The sequence below is a fragment of the Symsagittifera roscoffensis genome, chromosome 3, assembly GCF_963678635.1.
Source record: "Symsagittifera roscoffensis chromosome 3, txSymRosc1.1, whole genome shotgun sequence".
Classification (NCBI taxonomy): Eukaryota; Metazoa; Xenacoelomorpha; order Acoela; family Convolutidae; genus Symsagittifera; species Symsagittifera roscoffensis.
In genome coordinates this window covers 1,552,823-1,570,788 of record NC_087064.1, presented here as the reverse complement: position 1 = coordinate 1,570,788, position 17,966 = coordinate 1,552,823, and the positions used below count along the sequence as shown (strand labels likewise).

General features: G+C 37.3%; 1 protein-coding gene and 2 non-coding genes across 6 annotated transcripts in view; all 3 read right to left on the bottom strand.

Annotated features, from left to right (window-relative positions):
• On the bottom strand, window positions 1-161 carry LOC134842998 (U1 spliceosomal RNA). Its single transcript, XR_010162578.1, has one exon. It is a non-coding gene; the product is annotated as a U1 spliceosomal RNA (small nuclear RNA).
• The window catches only part of LOC134842954 (C-Jun-amino-terminal kinase-interacting protein 4-like), a 38,556-nt gene extending 20,792 nt beyond the window's left edge, over window positions 1-17,764 (bottom strand). For 2 of the 4 annotated variants that reach the window (XM_063859489.1, XM_063859490.1), the window contains exons 1-14: window positions 17,332-17,764; window positions 16,942-17,116; window positions 14,284-14,404; window positions 12,321-12,391; window positions 11,606-11,694; window positions 10,875-11,209; window positions 8,939-9,262; window positions 8,143-8,442; window positions 7,672-7,729; window positions 7,546-7,602; window positions 7,376-7,471; window positions 5,824-5,994; window positions 4,862-5,014; window positions 4,348-4,506 (exon numbers count right to left, since the gene is read on the bottom strand). In XM_063859489.1, the coding sequence (XP_063715559.1) occupies window positions 4,348-4,506; window positions 4,862-5,014; window positions 5,824-5,994; window positions 7,376-7,471; window positions 7,546-7,602; window positions 7,672-7,729; window positions 8,143-8,442; window positions 8,939-9,262; window positions 10,875-11,209; window positions 11,606-11,694; window positions 12,321-12,391; window positions 14,284-14,404; window positions 16,942-17,116; window positions 17,332-17,684 (2,462 nt within the window). In that variant the 5' untranslated portion in view covers window positions 17,685-17,764. Of the gene's footprint in view, window positions 1-1,556; window positions 1,883-4,347; window positions 4,507-4,861; window positions 5,015-5,823; window positions 5,995-7,375; window positions 7,472-7,545; window positions 7,603-7,671; window positions 7,730-8,142; window positions 8,443-8,938; window positions 9,263-10,874; window positions 11,210-11,605; window positions 11,695-12,320; window positions 12,392-14,283; window positions 14,405-16,941; window positions 17,117-17,331 lie in introns of those variants that run through there. The other 2 variants (XM_063859491.1, XM_063859492.1) reach the window with 2 other exon arrangements.
• LOC134842997 (U1 spliceosomal RNA) lies at window positions 9,333-9,493 on the bottom strand. The gene has a single exon (XR_010162577.1). It is a non-coding gene; the product is annotated as a U1 spliceosomal RNA (small nuclear RNA).
• Window positions 17,765-17,966: the final 202 nt, after the last annotated feature.

Below are 17,966 nucleotides of genomic sequence, written 5' to 3'. Positions count from 1 at the left end.
TCAGGGATAGCGCGTACGCAGTCCCTACACTAATAAATTGTGCGTCCGAGTTTCTCACTTGGAGAAATCGCAAGGGTCAACCTCCGCGCAGTGCAATGCAGAGGCCTCGCCCTGGACCACCTCTCTGCTTGATCAGAGGACGGTCGGCGCCAGGTAAGTATGTTCAACCGAACAGATACAACATCTCAGATGAAAAATGATTACTTCGCGTAAATAGCAATTGCTAACTTGCATTACAGCCACCAGAATTATATTACTGTTTCCTCATTCACTCTTTTCTGTTTTTAGCTCAAACAGTTTCCGACATATTGCTGCTGTGATAATTTGAATGATCAAATAGCGATAATTTTTTCAAATAAAAAAAAGTCCCTTGAAAACATATGAACTTATTTATGTTCATATGTTGCTTAAAACGTCAACTTTTCAATGTTTATTGCTGCATTTGTTTCTATATTAAAGACGCTGTGGTTCAACTCGACTTGTTTGCTCAGATTAGAGCCTTTGTTGACAATACAACCGGCAGGAATTAGCATGCTGTGCTGACTTTAGTTAACATCAAATCTTTATATCGTTATATTCATTCCTTTATATCGTTATATCTACATCTAGTTAGGTTAAAAAGACTCCCGCTAGACCAAATTTGGACGGTAAAATGAAAAGGAAAGACTCAAAAATATACAAGCAAAACAATATGGCATCATTTAGTAACTCAATGGTTGCTCAAACTCAATTTTGAAGTCTTATTTTTTTAAGCAATCAGAATTGCACTTTTTTAAATTTCTGTATTCATTGTTGAAATTAAATTGGCCAACCTGCATAAAAAGTCGACAATTGTTTTCCTCCCCCCTAGAAACCTTGTTGCGCACACCACTGATTTTACTATAATGGTAACGCTCTCGGTCACATCGGCAAATTATGGAGAGTATTTGGTTTATGGACACGGACGCTTACGCTGTGGAAATTTATACAGTTTCTCAAATTTAGCAATTCAAAGATCACTATTGAAAAAGAATCAAAAAAGAACATAACATACAGCATGGTTAAAACCATTTCACGAATTATTAATAAATTAAAAGAGCGAAAAAAGCCAGTCAATGCATATCTTTAAAAATCTTATGAAAATGCTCAAAACACTGGTACAAGTGTGACAGAGGGATCAAAATCTCGCTACCTCTGAGCAAATTTAGCAATTAAATAAATCAATGGACGCCTCTTCATCGTTTTCGAGACTTTTTTCTCAAAAATAAATAACCTGCCTCAATTGCCCTAATTTATTTGATGCTTTACCTTCACCGAAGCAAAAAAAAACATTTTAGAAGCATACATTTAGATAGGGACCGTGTTAGTTTTATGGTCCGATCAACTTCTAAGTCCGAAAACACGAGAACTCTGAAAGCTCATCGAAATTGAGTTTTGCCAGTTAGTTGATAGTTATGACGAAAAAATATGTAAACAAATTTTTTTCTAAAAATTTCTCTAAAATAGTAAACCAAAACGACATTTTTTAAAATTAGCGCCTAAAACGACCTTGAAATATTTACAGCCATCATGCTTACCAGAATTGTCTCCAAAACAGGGAGTAGAAGTACCGTCATTTTCATTGGACTCTCCTCCGCCCAGCTCAGCCCCATCATCTCCATATTGCATCCTCATAGTGGCTCCTTCTTTGAACACTTCACTGGTTACGGAATTGATACTTATCACTGATCCACGAATATCATTCAGCTGGCTATTCGACTCTGAATTCACTCTGAAACTCTTCACCATTCCCGCACTCGAGCTCAAATCCTCGTCTTCGTCGTACTGATTGCCCAGCACAAAATTAGCTTCGTATGAGTCATAGGGTCCTTTGCTACCATCTGCTATACGACCTCTGATTTTCTTCATCCTAAAACAGGAAAGAATAGAACTTATTAAGCTTTGCAAGTTGACAGAACTTTATAACCGTAGCAACCATGTATTCAGCTGAGGCAAAAAAGCGCATGATATGGATCACATCCTCATAATCATGCTTTTTCATCTGGTCGTGATCACGTCAGCAACATGATATGAACAATTAAACATGATACGAGCGTTGGGAACCAGAAGATGATACATGAACTAATTTAGACATCATAATAAACATAAACACCATCCATCATTTAAGCTACACCGATGGTGGATTTAGGATGACGGTGGATTTAGGATGACGGGAGGACGCCTACCCTCAGGGACCCTTCCCCCTCACCAACCAAAGGGTCCCTTTTGGTATTATTTTATGATATCCAATATCACCGAACAACCAAAATTTTTATGAAGGCGCTTTTGGCGCCTATATATTCTAATTTTGAAGGGGGGCGCGCACCGAAAATAACGGATTTTTTGTCAAAAAATGTTCAAAAGTGCCTAAAAAGGACGTTTTCCCGTTTTTTAAAAAACAAATTGCCTGTGGCGCAAAAAAATTGTCAAAAATAAGATCTTTATAGTATTCGAGGAGCGCTCGGAAATTCCTTCCAAATTTCGATGAATTTAAAGCTCTACTGAAGTTCTAGATCATTTATGATTGGCATTTTTTGATAAAATTAATCCAATTTGAAAAAACTGGATCAAAAAATAAAATTTTATTTCGCTGGAAAATCAACATTAAATTCCACTTTCGAAACTAGAAGTCAATCACGTTTTTGATGACCTGCTGTTCGATGTTGGAGTTTGCTGTTCGAAAGTGGAGTTTGGCTTCCTTCTAAGTAACGAAAAGAACTGAACTTGAAAAAAAATCAAAAGTCAAAGAGTGAAAAACAATTGAACACTAGTTACAAACCTAAATTCATTCACATTTTTGGCAGCCTTTGCACTTTCATAATTGAAGAGTGTATTTCACTATTTTTTAGCAAATAAAACTGAATTGACAGAAAAGAGATCTAATTTCAAGCAAAAAAAATCAAACCTTTGCAAAAAACTAAAAACCACACCTTCGCAAGTTCTTTTACTCCATTTACTGACACTTCAAAAGCTACATGACCTAATGAAGTGTCTTCGCTTTGTTCATTGTCATATATAATAACAAGACTGCTCGAATCAGGGCGAAGCCCTGAATGTTCCGACTGCCTTTTAAGGTTTATGGAGCAGCAGTAATAACATAAAAAATTAAATGAAATAAAATAAAATGAAATTTTTTTTTTCCAAAATTTGAAATTTTTTATGAAAATCATCCCCCACACGCCATATAAAGTACAAAAAGAGAGATTTCGTTCCTTGTAAAAAATCAATTATGGCCAATATAAGCTTCGTTCAACCGATTTGGAACAATTTATAAGACGGATTAAATCTCCGCTTACGCGTTAATAGCGCGAATTATATCGCGCGTTAATTGTCCCAAATTGGTCAAAATGGCAATCTTTAAACGCTCATAACTTTACGAAAAATGATCACAGGTGAAATATCTTTTCAAATTTAAGTTCAAGACAACAATGGCTTTCGAATGATAAAAAAAAATTCCGTCAAAAATGGCTAGTTAAAAAGTCGACATTTGTCTGAAGAAAAAAAACTTACCCCGAGCACAAATATTCCGTTACTTTCGTATCGAAAGTCGGAACAATAACTCCAATCAATTTCAATATTTGGATGATACAAACAAGCCTAGTTTATAACTTGCCATTTCCGCCTTTGAAACTATACGGAAAAGACAAATAAAAATTCATTAATTTCAAAATACAGTATTGAAAAATATTGCTGTAGTTATGATCTCAGGGACTCCAAATATTTCATAACACAAGCATTGTATTGTAATAACCTTCAAAAACTATTAATTGGATTTCCAGAATATTTCTAAAATTTGAAAATTGTTAATTGTCCCAAATTGGTCAAAATGGCAATCTTTAAACCCTAATAACTTTACGAAAAAAGATCACGGGTAAAAAAACCATAGCCATGTGCCGGAATCAGACCCGCAATTTTATATGGGGAGTCACTTCCTCGCATCTGCGTTAAATTCTCTTGAATTATTCAAAAGACCAGTCACCAATAAGGCGGAAAAACACATGCTATTAAACAGTCAACGTTATACAGCAAAAGTGCCACCAAAATGAGCACTATTTATGCTAGTTGGACGGCAAAAAATGTGAACTCGTGAAATAACACAATTCTCGCCAGCTCCCTTGAGTTAACATTACCAGGAGTAGCCGGCTGCTGCGCAAGTAGCACAGCGTGTTTCAAAAATTATCATTGCAAAGCAAAACTCTTCAAGAACTTGACACCTGTGCGTTTTTTTACGTGCCAAGCTTGACTGTAAACAAATCCACCCTACGCCATTGTACTGCGCCTTTCCTTTAGAAAGATAAATTTTGTACAGAGAGTAATGAGGTTAATTACTTGTTGGCCGTGCTCTTTGACCTCGTAGCTCTCACAGCAGTAAAGACTGTAGGAGCGCTGTCGTCAAACTTGAGAGCAGACACTCCTGCAGTGGATAGCTTCTTTGTAGGGGCTGGCGTGTTCTGGCCCGAAGAGGAGCTGCCGAATATTCCCGAAAAGCTGAAAACAAACTCAAATTGAAATCATTTCACACACTTAAACGAGATTTCTTAACTTGAGCCAAAGTGACAAATTTTGACTGAAGACTGTGATGAATGTGTACTATAATAAGTGAAGAAGTTCAATCCCAGTCAACAACAACACAAGGCATCACTAACGGGTCAAGTTTAAATATTCGAGCTGAGGATTACTGTCACTTTTAGAAGCAAACTGTAGAAAAGGTTTTCAAAATTACACTGCATTGATAATTCCAAACAGTTTTTTTTTGCAAATGGTGCTTATTCATGAAGTTTGGGTTAAAACTTTTACTGATCTCAATTCATTCATTTGACTATAAGTTTCATCTTGAACTAACAGCTTCCAGATGCCTCCGGAGTTCGGCACCTTCCTCTGGTCTGCTGCAGAGTTGAATGCTCCCCCGGCGGTTGTTCCGTTCAGGTCTGGGTGTTTGGATCTCTCTGCTTGCATCATGCCCATCCATCTCACTGTCTCCTGCAGTTCCAGATACCTAGCAAGTAATAAACAGTGCCGTACAATTATATAGGAACAATTGGGGACAGCCCTACTAGCATGCGTGTCGCTTAGCATGTGGCGATTAGCCCAATTAGATTTGAGATTGTTTCGTCACAAATGCAACTAAAACTCAAACCGATGCGTGCCGCATCAAAGTGAGTAATAATCTAAATTCCGCATGCTAAGCGGCACGCATGCAAGTCGCTAAACACACGGACCGTTCATTCTCGCGTAAAAGCACCAATATAGCATCTTTGAAACGGGTGCCGGACATCAAGCCGACGGGACTTCAAGCCGAATCGTAAAATAAGGGACTTCAAGCCGAAAGTTTTCTCATCAAGTCATGAAATATGATTTATTTGGAAACGTTTTTGAATAATTACTCAATTTCGTGATCTTTCTTCAGTAGTTATTGGCGTTTTCATGAAATTTAAGCCTCCAAATGGTGTTTAGGAAAGTTGAAAAATACAACACAGTTGAAGGTAATTTTCTTGTTTATAATTTATGCATTTCAAAACCGGCTGATATTCTTAACGGATGCCAATCCTAAGTGATTTATGACATGAATAACGCTTATTCTGGTCTTAACTTGCCTAAAATTTTTCAAAGCAACGTTTTACAGATTTAAAAAAAGTAATTTGCGGTGCATGTAAAGTTTAAATTTCGGCCTGAAGTCCCTTCGGCTTGAAGTCCCGTCGGCTTGTTGTCCTAGACCCCTTTGAACCATCATCTGAGCTCATTGATCAGGGCTACACATAATCATTACTGGAATGACCTTGAAATTGCTATTAAAGGATACACTACCTCTCTTTGTACATGTTTCTCTCCATCAAAAGAGTGGACACTTCTCGTCTCGTGAACTTTTTCTCGTTTGATATGTTCACACTCGAGTTCATTTCGTCAGCCAATGAAACTGAAGCAGCACTACCAGTTCGCTCCGACTCACGTGCTGTCTTCTCAAGCTCCAAGTTCAACCTTTGCAAAAACTCATACTGCTTTCAAATTACAAACGGTTTTCATTTTTAAAATTAGGTTTTTCATTTTTAACATAAACATAATGTTAAGAATTTACTTATAAAATTAAGGACTCGAATCTGCAAACAAACCTCTATTTTCTGCGGAACACTCAAGGCTTATAGGATAGAGAAGTAATGAAAACTTCAAACAAAAATCGTTCTGCCAGTAAGCCATTGTGTCGTCACGTCACGTGTTATTTTACTGTAGATACAGATTTTTTGCTTCAAAGAAATTTCACTTTTAAGCCAAAAATAACTCACAGAGGCTAGGCAGAGCTTCGCACCATTTGCGATACCACACAAGCATAGCATGACAAACTAGCAGACAGAAATTGAGGCTAAAGCCGCAGTCGAAATTTTTTTGAAAATGACGAGAAAATATCTACCAAAACGTTCATAACTTTTTTCGTGTACAGAATTCGTTTAAAAACATGACAAATGAAAAAATTGAAAGTGGCTTTTGCATAAAAACAAAGCGGTACTAAAGCCGACAACTATTGAGCAGACACCCGTTGAGCCAGAAAAAAAACTAAAAAACTTTAAAAAAAACCCTCAGCGCTAAATTTAGTGAGTACAAAGTTTACACAGCAAAGAATAACAAGAACATGACCAAAATCAGCTCTATAAAGTGCAAACTAGCAAAAGTAGAAATAAGCCTCGAATTATAAAGAATTCGGGTGGGTCTCAGATTAAATCTGCGACCTACATCGACCTAGAAAATATGAGTCTCATACAATAACCACTCAGCCACAGACGCTTAATTAACCGCAAAAACTAGCCTTAAATGAAGCAGAAAACAGATGCAATGAAATTTCCAATGCTGCAGATCGTGATTATAGCAAAAGTGCCACCAAATAAGCTAACACTTTTAATCAACACTTCTATTTGCGAGTTAGTTTAGAAAAAAAGAAGCTTGGTAATAATACACCAACGCTCACAAGCTAGTGTAATGAAGCTGCATGTAAGCCGAACTAATAATCCATTTGGGCGCAGGCCTTTAGAGCCGAAAAAAAATTAGAGTTAACTGTTCCATCAAACTTTTACAAAAAAATTTATCAAGACATCGTTTGCCTTTTACAGTTTGTTAACCGGAAAAACAGTGTAGTGCCCAATTTGATAACTACTGAACGCGTGCAAAAATACAAAACTTGCAACTATTTCACTTAACTCAAGAAAAGTTGGTACACAGAAACCGCTATGATTGCTAATCCTCTTGCTGTGTTAGCTATTTGTATGCAGTAAAAACTCTTTATATGATTATGTAACAGTTAAAAAAAAAACAATTTCTTCAACCAACGACAGTGTTTCGAATCAGTTTATGGGGTTTGTATTGATCTGACCTCTTAGCTTCTGCATCCATGTGTCTTAGACGCTCCTGTAGCTCGTCACGTGCCTTCAACAGCGACTCTGCTTCCTCTTTCATAAACTCCTGCTCACTACACAAGACGAATTAAAATAATTATTACAAACAGACGAACAGACTCTGACGTGGAAACGAAATGGAACTTACTTAGTAAGCTGATCTACTTTGGCAATCAGGTCATCCTTAACGATGTTCAGGGCATTCCTTAAAAAACAATATTATTCAATTTGAGTTCCGCTGCTCTATCTGAGGGGGAAAACAGGATTAACTGACTTAGTCTCTTGTAGTCTTGAATTTTCCTCCAGAAGCTGCTGAACTTCCTCGTTCATGCCTGAAAGTAAATCCCAAAATTAATAAGGGAAAAATGACATGTCAATTACAGTTTGGAGACAAGCGAGAGGAGAGGCATTTTCAGTCAGAAATATTGAGCTAATTAGTTCGAAAAGAGAAACCAAGAAAGACAATTTGGTCCGAGAAACAAGAAACACTCAAAAATAAAGAGTTGAAAACCGAAAGTTAGATAGAAGAGAAACCATAACCCCGACATCTCAAAACGTTTTTTATCCTACCTGCCACAGATTCACACAAACTAGCGAGAAAGAGAGAGAAAGGAAGAAAGAAGAAACATTTGCAGTTTTATGAAACACTATGATTAAGAAAGGGGAAAAGATGAGAGGGTGTTCGTTTGAGGTCCACACTTAAGACACAACAAGACCACAGCAACAGCTAACATTGCAACCCTACCCTGTAGCTGCAAAGGCACTAAATTTGACCCCGATTGCCCCCCGCTGTCTTCGACCTTTTCAGCCGCCGCCTGGTCCTCCAGAAACTTCGGATGCAATCTGGAGGCATGACTCACATTCGAGCCCTGTGCTTGAAATGCGAGCACATCTTTCTGAGCCCTCTGCAATGCATTTTCGTTTTCGTCCTCTTCGTAATTCCAGTTTTCAAAGCTTTCGTCAAGATTGCCGTCGTTAATCATGTCGTTGAACTTAATAGAATTCATGTCGTGGCGAGACGACCAGTTAGAAGCTGCCGCGCTGCCTATCAAATTGCACCAATATATCAGAAACAAAAAGATGCATGCCTCCAGCTATAAATCAAGCATTGGGTCCAACTCAATTTACGACAGCTCAAATATTTTTTGTACGATACAATTTACACGTACACAGGGTTTTGAAAGCAAAAACAAACATGAAAGGCTTTAAAATCATTCCATGCTATATACCCGAAAATAAACTGATATGTTGTAAAGACTTCAGGAGACAGTGAACAAGCTTTCATGCTCAAAAAAGATTACAGAATCATCTTGTTAAACACAGTCTCTGCTTGTCTAGGTGACTTCTTCAATGGTCTAACCCATGGCACCTAGTAATGATTCTTAATCGAGGATAAAATCAACTGTTAAGCACACTCGACGATTGAACCTAGTAATTAATTTTTCCTTTCCATTAGAGGGGGTGGGTGAGTGGGGGGACCGTTGAAGAGATGAGATGCCAGATAGTTAGACTCACAACCAGTCAAAGCCAGATAGACTCACACAGAATATCTTGGGAGGAGGAGGAATGGGCGGCAGATGGCGTCAAGTTCTGATTCATATTCTGGAACTCATGGAACAGAGGCTCGTTGTTAGCCTCGAAGGACTGCACCGACACAGTGCGTTCTCTGTCGTCGCCACTGAGTGATTGGTCAACACTCACTCGGTTCACATCGTTCATTGAGACTGTCATTGACAGATCCATACTAGTCGGTCTTCCCCCGCCATCATTGTAAGCAGGACTAGTGGCTTGCTTCACCTCTGATTGGAAAATTGAAGTCTTTTTGAAGCGCTGTGGTGGTGGCGAGTGTTGACGTTGAGGGGTTCCTGCAAAACAATCATGCTAGTAAAAACTCACAGGTCAAGTGTTAAGATCGAAACAATCAGTTCATGATTATCAGGGATAGCGCGTACGCAGTCCCTACACTAATAAATTGTGCGTCCGAGTTTCTCACTTGGAGAAATCGCAAGGGTCAACCTCCGCGCAGTGCAATGCAGAGGCCTCGCCCTGGACCACCTCTCTGCTTGATCAGAGGACGGTCGGCGCCAGGTAAGTATGTTCAACCTAACAGATACAACAACTCAGATGAAAAATGATTACTTCGCGTAAGTAGCAATTGCTAACTTGCATTACAGCCACCAGAATTATATTACTGTTTCCTCATTCACTCTTTTCTGTTTTTAGCTCAAACAGTTTCCGACATATTGCTCCTGTGCTAATTTGAATGATCAAATAGCTATTACTTTTTCAAATAAAAAAAGTCCCTTGAAAACATATGAACTAATTTATGTTCATATGTTGCTTAAAACGTCAACTTTTCAATGTTTATTGCTGCATTTGTTTCTATATTAAAGACGCTGTGCTTCAACTCGACTTGTTTGCTCAGATTAGAGCCTTTGTTGACAATACAACCGGCAGGAATTAGCATGCTGTGCTGACTTTAGTTAACATCAAATCTTTATATCGTTATATTCATTCCTTTATATCGTTATATCTACATCTAGTTAGGTTAAAAAGACTCCCGCTAGACCAAATTTGGACGGTAAAATGAAAAGGAAAGACTCAAAAATATACAAGCAAAACAATATGGCATCATTTAGTAACTCAATGGTTGCTCAAACTCAATTTTGAAGTCTTATTTTTTTTAAGCAATCAGAATTGCACTTTTTTAAATTTCTGTATTCATTGTTGAAATTAAATTGGCCAACCTGCATAAAAGGTCCACAATTGTTTTCCTCCCCCCTAGAAACCTTGTTGCGCACACCACTGATTTTACTCTCGGTCACATCGGCAAATTATGGAGAGTATTTGGTTTATGGTCACGGACGCTTACGCTGTGGAAATTTAAACAGTTTCTCAAATTTAGCAATTCAAAGATCACTATTGAAAAAGAATCAAAAAAGAACATAACATACAGCATGGTTAAAACCATTTCACGAATTATTAATAAATTAAAAGAGCGAAAAAAGCCAGACAATGCATATCTTTAAAAATCTTATGAAAATGCTCAAAACACTGGTACAAGTGTGACAGAGGGATCAAAATCTCGCTACCTCTGAGCAAATTTAGCAATTAAATAAATCAATGGACGCCTCTTCATCGTTTTCGAGACTTTTTTCTCAAAAATAAATAACCTGCCTCAATTGCCCTAATTTATTTGATGCTTTACCTTCACCGAAGCAAAAAAAAACATTTTAGAAGCATACATTTAGATAGGGACCGTGTTAGTTTTATGGTCCGATCAACTTCTAAGTCCGAAAACACGAGAACTCTGAAAGCTCATCGAAATTGAGTTTTGCCAGTTAGTTGATAGTTATGACGAAAAAATATGTAAACAAATTTTTTTCTAAAAATTTCTCTAAAATAGTAAACCAAAACGACATTTTTTAAAATTAGCGCCTAAAACAAACTTCAAATATTTACAGCCATCATGCTTACCAGAGTTGTCTCCAAAACAGGGAGTAGAAGTACCGTCGTTTTCATTGGACTCTCCTCCGCCCAGCTCAGCCCCCCCATCATCTCCATATTGCATCCTCATGGTGGCTCCTTCTTTGAACACTTCACTGGTTACGGAATTGATACTTATCACTGATCCACGAATATCATTCAGCTGGCTATTCGACTCTGAATTCATTCTGAAACTCTTCACCATTCCCGCACTCGAGCTCAAATCCTCGTCTTCGTCGTACTGATTGCCCAGCACAAAATTAGCTTCGTATGAGTCATAGGGTCCTTTGCTACCATCTGCTATACGACCTCTGATTTTCTTCATCCTAAAACAGGAAAGAATAGAACTTATTAAGCTTTGCAAGTTGACAGAACTTTATAACCGCAGCAACCATGTATTCAGCTGAGGCAAAAAAGCGCATGATATGGATCACATCCTCATAATCATGCTTTTTCATCTGGTCGTGATGACGTCAGCAACATGATATGAACAATTAAACATGATACGAGCGTTGGGAACCAGAAGATGATACATGAACTAATTTAGACATCATAATAAACATAAACACCATCCATCATTTAAGCTACACCGATATAGATTTATATACACTGCTTATACAAATCTGTATCGTTTCAACTAGAAATGATGAATGGTGTTTATGTTTGTAAATAAATGATAACTAACTGAAGTTATAATGAATGAAGTTGGCTGCACTACTAACATGTTCATGTCTCGTTCAGCCACGCTCTCTCGCTCCATGTTCTGCTGCGTCTTCAGTCTGTTCAGGTCATCCATGTATCTCTGCATCGACTGAACAGGCAAAGGGACATGACATAAGGCATCAAACTCCCCCACACAAAAGGACCACAAAACATACTTTAATATTACAAATCAGTTATTATACAGCAGTTGCATTGCAATACTAACTCATTTCATTCTAGAATGAAGGCATCAAATAGACGTCTTAGGTGAAAACGGTTTAGGCCGGAGGATGATAAGATGATAACCCTGTTCTATGTTGGATTTTTAAGTCAAACACAATTGAGCATTTTAATAGCAACACATCGCAAATTTGTGGTTGGGTTGATCTCAACTTAGTCGCAAACGTTAAAAGTTTCCATGAATAAAATTACATTTCATTTTAAAGCAACACCTGAAAAACTAACAAAATTAGTAGTTCAGAAAAGAAAAATGCATGATAGTCGGGTCTAGGACAACAGACCGACGGGATTTAAGCCGAAGGGACTTCAGGACGAAATTAAAATTTTACAAGAACCACAAAACTGTTCTTCATCTGTAAAATGTTATTTTTCAAAAATTTAGGAAAGTATAGTCCATAAGAAGCGTTATTCGGCTTAGGCAAAAAAAACTCGTAAAATTTGGACAGAAAAACAAAAGGGGTATTGGGAATGAATGTTGAATTGAGGAGAACTAACTTTGGTGTATCGCTCCCTCCAACCATCCACTTCCTTCTCAACTTCCTTCTTCTGACTCTCCAGCCGAGAAACTGAAACAACCAACTTCAGACAGAGTCACTCAAGACTAAATCAACGCATACACAGATGCGAACATACATCACAAACATAGCATGGCAAGCTAGCCGACAATAAATGGACGAGAGCCACTTAATCGAAAAATGTTTCAGAAACCTACAACCATTTTCATAGGTTTGCCTAGAATGAAGTTCATTTTGAAGCAAGCCTTTCAAGAAAGACATTAGACAGTGTTCATTGGCTTTACATTGAAATTTATGACTCGGTAGCTCAGCCGATAATACTTGGGCGGACGCTTATTAGAACAAAAAATGTCTTAAGAAAAATTTAAGTCATCAGAACATTCTAATTTTTTCAAGTTGGCCCACCCAAAGCACATGCACACACGAGAAAATTTTCGTTCTTGAAACTGCGCAATAGGAGGCATTTAAGTCGCTGCGACGTAACCCGAAACCTCTAAGCTGAAGAAACCTTTCAACTTCCCAATTTCAAAGAAAAAATAGACGCATTTAAAGCTCTTTGAACTTCTAGAAAAATTCCAGAAATGATAGACACTTCGTTGATAAAATTAACCCAATTAAAAAAAACTGGAAAATTTTTATTTCACTGCGATATCTGAATATTAAATTCCACTTTCGAAGCTAGAAGTAAGTCACGTTTTTCGCGACCTTTAACTTTCGCGGTTCGATAGTGGAGTTTGCCTTCCTTTTTTAAAAATAAATTAACTTAAATTTGAAAGAAATCAAAAGACAAACCGCGAAAAAGTAATTTTGAGCCTGAACAAATTTCAAGACTTTTCCTGAAAAAAGAAATTTAAAAAAATAATCGCAACCTATAAAAGAGTCTGAATTAGTTCAGCGATCGATTCTTAATACAAACTTCTAACCTATACTTAAACAAACAGCCAGCATAAGCTAACATACTTAAACTAACAGCCCGCCTCAAAACATTTCAGTTAGTTGACAGTATCTACAAATGATTCAGTGATTCTGTTAGAACTTTTGTTCACCACAAAAAAGAAATGCTGCGATTTTGATAGACACTGGAGAAACTAATTGTTTTTCCGGAAAAAATTCTTTATTGTTCCGACCATTTGAAAAATGGGGAGGAATTTTGTATTCGGGTCTGTTTTAGCTTTCCACGCAACATCAGGTCTCACAAATAATTATCGAACTGGGTTGAAGGATGTATCATATTAAAGCCCTTTCAGTCGTGATTTGAACCACATTAAAAATTTTCTGTGTCGAAAAAATCGGTTTGAAATTTTTGATTTTTCGTCATAATTCGAGCAAAAAAAGCAAGCGAGCAGGCTTACCACAGCTCAACGGCTGGATCATGCCTAATTTAAGACGCTAAAACTTAATTTTAAGCAAGTAAAACTAGTTGGAGTTTTTTTTAGCTCCATTTTGGGAACCCAAAACTTCAAAAAACCCAAGAACTTCAAAAACCCGAAAAAACTACTCAATTGGAAAAAAAAACTTTCTGAACCGTAGTTTTCTAAAGACATTGGTTGGAACATTCTATGCTACTTGCACAGTAACCGGCTATCCTTGTTCTGATTTGATAACGCTTGCTAATTGCAAGCGTAATAATCAAACCAGTAAGAAGTAGGCGCAGTTTCAATTTTCAGCACAACCTTGATTTTTTTAAAATTCTCCTGAAGAACTAAAACATTTTGGTTTGAGAAACTGTGAAAAACTACCAATTTTGAAGACTTCGAGTAACTTTGGGCACTTTTTGAAGGTTAAGCGAAATTCTCAAAAAGGTATAAATTCGTGCGAAAAGTGCTTTTGTTAAATCAGGCTTCTTTTGGTGATGGGATCGATTTCGGGAAGAGCCATGTTCCCTGTTTTAACAAATTTCCTCTCATATTGTTTTCAGAAGCTGATTTAGTCCCTTCACACACCTGTGTCTTTGAAGTTGATTAGTTCCAAGTCCAACTTCCTCTTGTCGTTCCTCGCCTTTTCTCCCACCTCCCGCTGTTTGCGCTTCATCTCCTCGATCTCATCTTCCAACACGGCCGACCTCTGAAACAACACAACACATGCAATTGAAGTGGTATTGAAATCAGAGAGTTTGAGGCCACTTAGCAAGGAAAGCAGGCGCGTGCTCGTTGCCCTTTTCAAATTGCCTTCTTCAAAAATGCTGAACAAAAGCAATCACAAATATTGATCATTGTTCCGACCGTTGGAAACGCGGAAGAACTTTATATTAGGGTGTGTTTCAGTGTTATCTCTTGTTTTCCATGCAAAATCAGGTACACAAATAATCATCGAAAAAAATTGAGTGATTTATCATATTAAAACCCTTTCAGCCCTGATTCCGACGACATTAAAAATTTTCAACAGAGGCGAAGCTGAGCTTCGCACCACTTGCGATACAGAAATGAATGGCAATGATTACAAGCAAAGGACAAGACAAATCGAAAATTGAAAAAAAGCCTTCAAAAAATCGTTTTTTGACAAATTAAAAAATTGCAAACAAGGATGAAAAGTTCCGGGAACAAAATTACCTGCACCATTAGAAACTTTACAAAGAATTATCAAAAAGCTAAAAAAAAAACACTCTTTTCTGCGTGACTTAAGCCGACAAAACAAGCAGGCACGAACGTCTAGAAGTGTCGAAAACTTTCAGTTCCCACAAGAAAAACAGGCACAAGCAAGAAATGTATAGAACACTCCTTGAATTTATAAAAACAACTTACAAACAGAAGCCCGGCAAACGTTTTTTGACTCCCAGACAATTTTTCGTTTATAAAAACAGCTACTGCCCGGATTTGAACCATTAACCTTGGTGTTGGTATGCAGTCGCATTACCTCATCGCCAAATGCGCGCATTCACGTCTGAATTTTGATTTGATGTGAAGCCAAGGAAAGATGATTAAAGTGATTCTGTTAAACTAGTTGGTAACCCGAAAAAATATTCTGATTTGATAGCGCTCGCTAATCGCAAGCGTAAAAAAGTCCCAGTGTCGAGAAAAACCCGTTTGAACTTTAGTTTCAATCTAATTTTGAGCGAGTAAAGCAAGCGAGCAAGCTTATTATAGAGGGATAAGCCATGAATGTTTCGTTTTTTTCCCAGTAAAACTTAGCATGTAAAGCACCTCCGGTGCTTCAAACAGATAAGTGAACATGGGAGTTGCTTATACATAAAATATATTTAAAAAACTGCGAAATGATTGCAGCAGTAAAAAAGAGGGGTTAATCCATTATCGCTTTTGACTTTTAAGATTTCTTTTGACATCTGTTATTGGAAACAAATCTAGAAAACTAAAAGGATTTGAGCAGCCATATTTTGAGACAAGATTTGGTACACCTGAGAGTACCTCGACAGCACCCTACTTTAGGGTTAGCAATTTCAAACTTAGTGGAATTTTTCGAATCTAAATTTTCTCAAAATTTCTGAAAAAATCATTAAAATGTCATATCTTGAAACAAAAAACAATTTAAGCAGTAATATTTGGATGCAAGGCGAGATTTACAACGCCTGATAGTACCCTGACAGCACTTCACATTATTGAGTTGATAATTTTAATTTTTATTAAGTTTATTTAAGTTATTTGAAAATAATTGAAAAAATCTTTAACAAACGTCATATCTCGAAAACTAAAAGGATTTGAGCAGTCATATTTTGAGGCAAAATTTGAAACTACTGATAGTACTCTTACAGCACACACTTTTAGGGTTGAGAATTTCCAACTTTTCTTTTGTCAAGTTTTAATATACAATTTCTTAAAAGTTTTTTGGAAAAAAATCTTAAAAACTGTCATATCTCGGAAATTAAAAAGATTTGAGCAGTCATAATTGGAGCCACAAGTTGCAACGCCTGAAAGTACTCTGACTGCACCCAACTACAGGGTTGAGAATTTCGATTTTTGTGGAAACTTTTAATTCGCAGTTTTATGAAAATTTTCTAAACAATCACAAGTATCTTCGTATCTCGTAAGCTAAAAAAAATGGGTATTTGGAGGCCCAATTTGTAACAACGCCTAGTCTAATACTGACAGCATCCCACTATTGGGTTTGAGTAAACAAAAACTTGACGAAAAAAAACACTGAATTCAAGCTGCAGAAAATCAAAAAAATTTCCTAAGCATTGCGTTCTTAAACATGCAAAAATAACAGTTTGAAAAACTTTAACATGGAGAAGCCCCGCATTTGAGCATGGCGAAGCTCGCAATAGATAGAGAGATAGATAGATTTTTTTGGAAGTTTTTTTTCTCGCCATCTCGGAACAAAAAAAAACAATATCATATCCTTGTTCTTATTTTCAACCAGTTTAACAAAATTAACTCTACAGCGACAGTTAAATCGTTTTTATTTATAAGATAAGGAAAGTTTGAAGAACTGTACAGCAAGTCTCAATGAGATCGTCAACGTCTTTTTAGAACCATCAACTTATTTTCAATTAATTAATTCTTTAATTTAGCTTTAACTGAAAAGAGGTCCAATATCGTTTTGCATAGCCTCCTGTATCTGCATCAAGTCTTTCTTGGAGGGAAACAAGAGAAACCATGGAAAGGTTTTGTGACTACCTCCGTGAGTGAACTTTCAGTTTTATTTACCAATTCAAACTCCTCGCGTGAATTTTTTTCTCTTCCCAGCTGATTCAAGAGAGTCTTCTGTTCGGCCTTAGATTCCTCTAACTGACTCTGCTGCATTTGCAAACATTCTAGAGCCCCCACAATGGCACTCGTAAGAGCAAACACGTCGCCATTCTCGCCAGACAGATTTTGATTTCTAAATGAATGAACACTGGTCATCTCAGGTCAGTGTAGATTTTAAAAGACGAGTAGACAAAGATTTTAACAAGACTCATTATTATTTTCGGATATTTTTCTCATCTATTTCTGACGCCGCTGTCTTAACTTTCACATCTGTTGGGCATGACGTCTTAACCAAAAAGTACAATTGCTCTAAGACCATTGCGCAGAAAAATCTTTTAGCAGACTAACGTGACAAGTTGATGCAATGCGCTTCTAATTTCTGTAGCCCATGACGTCACACTATCATTGGAATGAAACCTGGACCTCATCGATGATCCTGGCCGACTGTTACTGATTCCAAAGCCCAATGAATTTGTGTCAGTGAGATCAAGACCATCCAAAGAATTTGTCGAGAAAATAGTTTCAGAACCCAGCATCGAATTGAGGCCACCAAAATTGTTGGGCAGACCACCTCCTCGATCATGAAGATCCTCCGTGGATTGAAATGAACGGCGCTGATCCAGTTCATGTTGAGATTCGTTTGAACTGGGCGTTTTTATGGGCGAATCGAACATTCCGTAATCTGATTCGATGTTTTCCATACTCGTTCTCTGACCGTACCGAAAAGATTCAGCCTAAAATCTCCGCATTTCTGTTTTACAGGTCTAACATCTACTCTGAAGGACTAATAACAGTTAAATCTTAGCTGTAGCAAAAATACTGGGTGACATTAAAACGTACTGGGTGACATTGAAAACGCTAAAGCAAAATTTCGATGCGCCAAAAAATTCTTTCGAGTTAATTGGTTAAATGTTTCTGATCATTAGACTCCCGCCTTTATGGCGGCCAGTCATTAAGCAGAATGGTCTAAGAGCAGAATGGGT